Consider the following 6,451-nt stretch of genomic DNA (forward strand, 5'->3'; position numbering starts at 1 on the left):
GTGTCTTGGAACGGAAAATGCAGAAATAACAAACAATTTAAATACATTTTAGATGGGATTTAAACTCTGTCATTTAAAGTAACACGGTCATGATCGAGGATAAAATCAATATGTTATACAAATATTTTAAACAATTTGTTCTTGTAGATGTCAATTGAGATGTGATGTGATTGATGGAGCAAGTTCCCGGGTGGTTGATGTGTGAAATCACCAGTACGATGCCTCAAAGTTGAGGTCGGGGAAAATAATTTCATTTTGTAGAATTCACTTCTAATGGAGAATTTTGTACTTGATCTGCGTATAATCTTGTGAAAGTGTATACTCCATAGATTGTGCATCCTCCAATTTGTATCCTCTATGTAATATATTACCTGAAACTACATTACATGCACTTTGAGACTTCAAGAAGGTTGTGCTGACTTAGGAGTTGCTCTCAGATATGCTACTACAACACTTCCTTTTTTTTATCATGATTTCCACCATATTGTGATCGGATAGTGGATAAAAATGTTAGAGGAAAACCCTATTTGGTTTTGACATATTCGCCATATGGTTTGAAAGAATTAATGTGGTGTTCGATAAATAATAACAAACAATCAAGATAAAAACAAAGTTTGGATAATATCTAAGGAAAATGAATTGGCCAACATTCACTATAGGGTAATGTTAACCAGCGCCCCCGGGGCACTAGTTAACAAACAAATATAGTAATGTATTGCATTGGGAATTGTGTTTTCAATCCCTTAAAAGTCAATAAAGTGTTTTTTTTAAATTAAAACTTTCACTTTATGATTTTCTTAACTAGTGCCCCAGGGGAACTGGTTAACATGACCCAAAAATTGATTAGTGACTAAATTGAGGATTTATATATTTTGCTAATTAATCAGAACCAAATCAATCTATTGACAAATAAATTTGTTGCACTTTTTGCATCAATCTGGATTTCATTTTCTACAATTTTTCATAAATTAAACAAATAATAATATAATTTAAGACATATAATAAAATTAAACAACATATATATAAGCAACAAGATATATAATTATCAAATACATAATACAAATAAATTAAAAGATATGAAACTAATTTTCAGCATCGCCATGCAGAAGCAGCGATAATGGCTCTGTCTTGCCACCCAAGCAACAAACAACCTTTATCCTCAGTTAACCTGTAACCATCACATGAATACAAACCCAATAATATCCTTGATTGAGTCACTGCATTAGGACTTAGAGGCACTCCTTTGAACCCTTTCCCTTCCATTATCTTCCTCCATTTCTCCAACCTCTCATGTCTCTCTATCCTCTCCTCACCTTCACATGCCACGATGTTCCGAATCTCCGGTGCAAATATATACTGCTCTACCTTAGCCCTTGGTGCTGACTCCACAGGAAAAGTAGCGTCCAAAGAGTCGAAAATTGCCGAGTAGTAATGCAAAGCCTCGAGAAATCGGCCCAAAAAGTACGGCCCGTTATGGCTTGCTTCTTGCTCCACAAGTGTCACTATGTTTGGTGCTTGGTCTCTTATCATGGATAACAGGTTCCCGAGATGATTGCCAGGAACACGGTGGAGACGGTTAACGGTGTTAACCGCCAAAGCCTCGCCTACACGGCGGTTAAACATGTGCGGTTTTAGATCCTCAAGTTGTTCTCCAACAGGGTGGAACTCGAAGGGGATACGAAGAGAATGAGCTAACTCTGTTAAGCATCGTCCGGTTTCCCTAACCGATTCGATGCACGGCCCAACTCCAGTGATCCTAAGGAACGGAGCACCGCCGGGCCGTGCAGCCAATGCCTGCATGAATGCAGGCCATTGGTAGCCTTGAAGGATATCAAGGTCGATGACATGGACACGTTCTTCTGCCTCAAACGCCTCGAAAATGGCTTGGTTAGCGGTAAAGTGTGCAAATTTTATGTAAGGGCAAGCTTGGTAGACAATTTGGTAGATCTTGAGGACTTCCATAGGGTTTGATGGGAAGGTAGATAAACATGATGAAGAGGATGACGATGATAACGATGATGGTGTTAACTTTTTGGTTGATGATGACTTGGTTGTTAGGGTTGCAGCCAGTCTTGCACTTAGAGATTCTGTGAAACATGAAGCTACTCTTTGCATGGAGTCACCTAGTGGTGTTACTACTTTATTGAGCTGGTGTAGGTACCTTCTTGCTAGCATGTATTCACCTTTTGCCACTGCTTCAGCACATGCTAGAAGTAAGTGCACTAGTTGAAGTCCACTGTCTTGTTCCTACATATATTAGATATATAGCTTTTAATTCAGAAATCATAAAAAGAAATCTTGTAAATTGCTTCAAATATATTTGTCTAGATCATGATCATTCAGATGTACATCAAGTATTAAATATTTAATACAGAAATGGAAGGCAAGCGAGCAATAAGCTGCGCCACTATTCCTTTATGGATTACATAACCAATATCGTAAATCTAACGACCATAGACATTGAGGACACACCATTGTTATGCATGATCTTGTGAACTCTTTTTTGATGTACGTCTTATAATATAGTTTTCATTGCCGCATCAATCATGACTTTAGACAGTCAAGTTGAATTAGAAAAATTGATAATAAATAGTAGTTTGTTTATTGATTATGTTAATTTATTCAGTTAGGGAGGGGATAAAAAAACTTGAACTTTGAATTAATTAAGATTTTAGGTGAAAAAAGACAAAGGAAAGATTTTATTACCTGCTCAATTCCAATTGGAATAGGAACTGTTAGACTCTGTTGTTGAGCTTGCATCTTTTGATGTTTCTCTTGGTACCTTTCTTGTTGTAAAGCTTGTGAAAGAGAAGCACTAGCCATAGATCCCATTTGATGATACATATCACTCTCTTGAGAAAGTTGAGAAGAAGAATTACCACCATGCAAAATAGTAGATTCTTCATTAACTGAACCACAATAGCTTGAAGAATTTTGCATTGTTAAACTATCCAAAATTGTTGATATTGGAGTTTCCATGTCAAAACATTCAGAAGAAACCTTTGTTGATGAAAAGTGATCAACATCACCTTGAAAATCTTCCAAGAACTCTTCAATAGCTGGCAATGAAAGATTCTCAACATGTTGCATATATTGATTATTTGGTGAATTAAATACTCTATGAAGTGGACTAAGTCCTTTCCCTTTTTGTTGGTTATTACTATTTAATGAACCAATTTGTGATGCAAAACGAGGTGGTGAACAACCTGATAGGCTTTGAATTTGCATGCCTTGAGCATAGTTATAGTTACAATTATTGTAAGTAGAAGCTTGTGGTGAATTAGGGTTAATGTTTCTAATTGGTGATGATATCATGAAATCATTATCTAAATGGTCATTGAAAAATGCTTCCCACATTGAACTATCTGGTGATTGGACTTCCACATCACCATCTAAGTCAAATTTGAGAGATGGTAAGTTTAGGCTTTGTGGAGTTAGAACATTAATTTGCTCTAAATCACCACAAGAATTTGTGGCATTTTTCTTTGAGTGTGTATTTGTTTGATTTGAAGAATTGGGTTGAAGACATTTTTCTTTGAGAGAATTTGAGCTTCCACAAAGTGAATTCATCATTTTTTTCCCTCCCTATTTTATTTGTTAAATTTCTTTGCTCACTCTCAATAGAAAAAAATTAAATAAGATAAGCTATTATTATGTGAAAATGCTTTTGGTTCTTTTGAATCTAAAATTCTAAGCAAGTGAAGAAATTTTCACTTAGGCTCTTAGGATATACTAGTCTTGTGGACTATGGTTGGTTTATGGAAAGAGCAATGTCTATGTTTTCTCCCTTTTTATTTAGATGGAATGTAAATGAGTACAAATTTTATGAGAAAAATATGGGAGGAAGAGACAACACTTAATTCCAAGAGTGTGATTGGAAGTTTGTTTTTGATTATCTCATTTCATGTAGTGTTAAGAGAGTGTGCTGGATTTTCAGAGGCCTATTTTTTGTCATTTATAAACCTGTTTTAACTGTTTATAAAAGAGGACAAAAACTGTATGAGTAGACCCCACTTTACTTGGGCCGGCCCATCAATTTACAAGGTTCCTTCTTTGCAATTATAGGCATAATTGAATTTGTTGGTTAAAAAAAAAAATCACCTGTAAACAGAAAATCTTGTGTGGACCAAGACCAAAAATTTTGGTTTGGTCACACACAAAGAGAGAAGAGAGAAGAGAGAGAAAAGAGAAGAGAGAGAAAATGTAGAAGAGAGAAGAGAAGAGAGAGAAGGAGAAAATCTTGTGTGTGTGACCAAACCAAAATTCTTGGTCCTGGTCCACACAAGTGTTTCTCGGAAATAATATTCTGAGCTATTATACAGGCAAATAGGTTGTTTGGAATCAAGTGGAACTTGCACCTAAATAATAACGGTACAACTGTAACATGAAAAATATTTTATATTTTTTGTAACTCTCCAGTATTCAAGGGAAATGATGATGATATTATATTTTAAATATTAAAAATCTTTGATACAAACTTTGATGTCTTCCAAATTATATATCTTTTATGTCTGTTTTAACTTTTAATTTTTATTTTAAGAGGTATCAGTTTAATGGTTAGAGCATAACTTTATAGCTTTCAAGAAAAGAGTTTGAATCCTACTTCACAGTTGTAATATGACAATTAGTGTCACAATTATTTATAAAATATAGGCTTAACTGTATTTTTGACATCTTAACTTTTAAAAAGTTATGATTTTGGCCCCCTATTAAAAAAAATAGCAATTTCGACCCCTTTTGTTCCAAACTTGCTGAGAAGACACCACATGTCCCAAAAAAAGGGGTCATAATCGTAGCTTTTTGTAAAAATAAGGGGCCAAAAAGCATATTTCCCTTATGTTAGACGGTCAAAAGAGAATATTTCCCCAAACATGGGGTCACTTTTGCCATTTTTTTTAAAAGGGGACCAAAATCGCTACTTTTGCAAACTTAAGGGGTGAATGTTTTAGCCTAAAATTTACTCTTCCCCAATATTATTTTTTTTGTTTTAAAAAAGGATTTTGTAAAAAGAATTATTAGTTTTAATCCATGAAAATAAGACATTTAATTTTCTTCCTAATTATTTTGGTTTTAGTCTCTATAATATTTAGTTTATATTTTCATTATAATATGTGAATTATGTTGATTTTAATCTCAACAAAATTGATTTCAATTGATATATTTTAAACTAATTCAACATGAACGAAATATTACTAGAGCTTAATATAAGCAGCAAAGATCAAAATTAAATTAATTTTTTAGGAATAAATATATGAGTTGAGCATCATATTTAAAATAATGTAAGAGAATAAGAAAAAATTTGCACCTAGATATGTGTTTAAATTTTGCTTACTATATACAAACTTTACTTGTAAAGATTTAACTCGTTTAGTCTTGAGGTTTTTTTTAGATTAGCTACCAAGGATAACTTGTGTAGGAGACGAGTGCTTGAAGCCTTCCAAACTTTTTGCTCGGCTCTTTGTAGTGGCATGGACGAAAGAGATCACTGTTCTTTAAATGTGATTACTACGGTCGTCTTTGGCTCTTGATTTTGGAATGGCTAGGTATTGCTACATTTTTCCAAGGTGATGTTATTTCTCATTCAAATCACTTTGCAGGTCTTGGAGGTTTCTCTAGAAATTGTAGGACGGTGTTTACCATTATTTGGATTGCGGTTTTATTTATTATTTGGAAAGATCGCAACAACATGATTTTCCATAATAAGATGGACCAGCTTATGGCTCTTGCTGAAAGGGTTAAGCTTCTAACATATTGGTGGATGAAAGTGCATTATATTTTCTTTGATTTCGACTACTTGTTTTGAAGGTACCTTTATGTTGCTTACAGATTGTTGTGTAATGTTACTTCTATTTTTTTTTTATTATTACTAGGTTGTTTGTAGCGTAACTGTTGTGTAAACAAATAAGAGTATGCCTTATTAAAAAATCCTTTTCTTATTACTGTTATAAACAAATAATTTTTTTGGTAAAAAACAAATAATTTAAACTTTTTTTAATAAAAAAAGTTTATGTGAATTGGATTTCGAAATTCATCAGGGTTGGAACACACATCAAAGCTCAATAACATATATAAATGCACTTACAGATTATCCATCAGTAAAATTTTCACACTGATAATTGAAGTTGAACTCACGTCTTTGATAGATATAGACAAACTCTTTACCAACCTTTATTGACTATAAAATATCTAGTTTAGTAGGTTTATCTATGAGTTCATCATTGCATCATAACCATGATAAAATAACAAAGTCCATAAAATAGTAGTCCCTTTTTTAAAAAAATGAATATCACTTATCTTTTCAATGTTAAATTATAATTTTATCTTCCATTGTACTCTCTAATTAATTGAATATGTCATCGTGAACTTAGCTCAGTTTGTTGGAACAATGCATAAAATATGCAAGATCCGGGGATCAAACCCCGGCCACTACCAAAAAAAAAATTTTAAATAT

General features: G+C 33.4%; 1 protein-coding gene across 1 annotated transcript; it reads right to left on the reverse strand.

The window, feature by feature from the left end:
- Positions 1–1,089: 1,089 nt before the first annotated feature.
- Positions 1,090–3,573, reverse strand: LOC146905266 (GRAS family protein RAM1). The gene is made up of 2 exons (XM_085728416.1): positions 2,707–3,573; positions 1,090–2,247 (listed from the first exon to the last, which is right to left on the reverse strand). The coding sequence occupies exons 1-2, from the start codon at positions 3,571–3,573 to the stop codon at positions 1,090–1,092; spliced, it is 2,025 nt and encodes a 674-aa protein (XP_085584542.1).
- Between the last annotated feature and the right edge of the window lie 2,878 nt (positions 3,574–6,451).

The sequence above is a fragment of the Medicago sativa genome, chromosome 7 (assembly GCF_051527215.1).
Source record: "Medicago sativa cultivar Bolivia chromosome 7, Bolivia_mono, whole genome shotgun sequence".
Lineage (NCBI taxonomy): Eukaryota > Viridiplantae > Streptophyta > Magnoliopsida > Fabales > Fabaceae > Medicago > Medicago sativa.

What these genes read in the sequence shown, in the direction of transcription:
- LOC146905266 (XM_085728416.1), bottom strand. Translation starts at nt 3,573, where the DNA reads ATGATGAATTCACTTTGTGGAAGCTCAAATTCTCTCAAAGAAAAATGT. An exon ending in TTCCAATTGGAATTGAGCAG is followed by an intron (nt 2,248 to 2,706) that starts GTAATAAAATCT and finishes TAATATATGTAG; the next exon opens with GAACAAGACAGTGGACTTCA.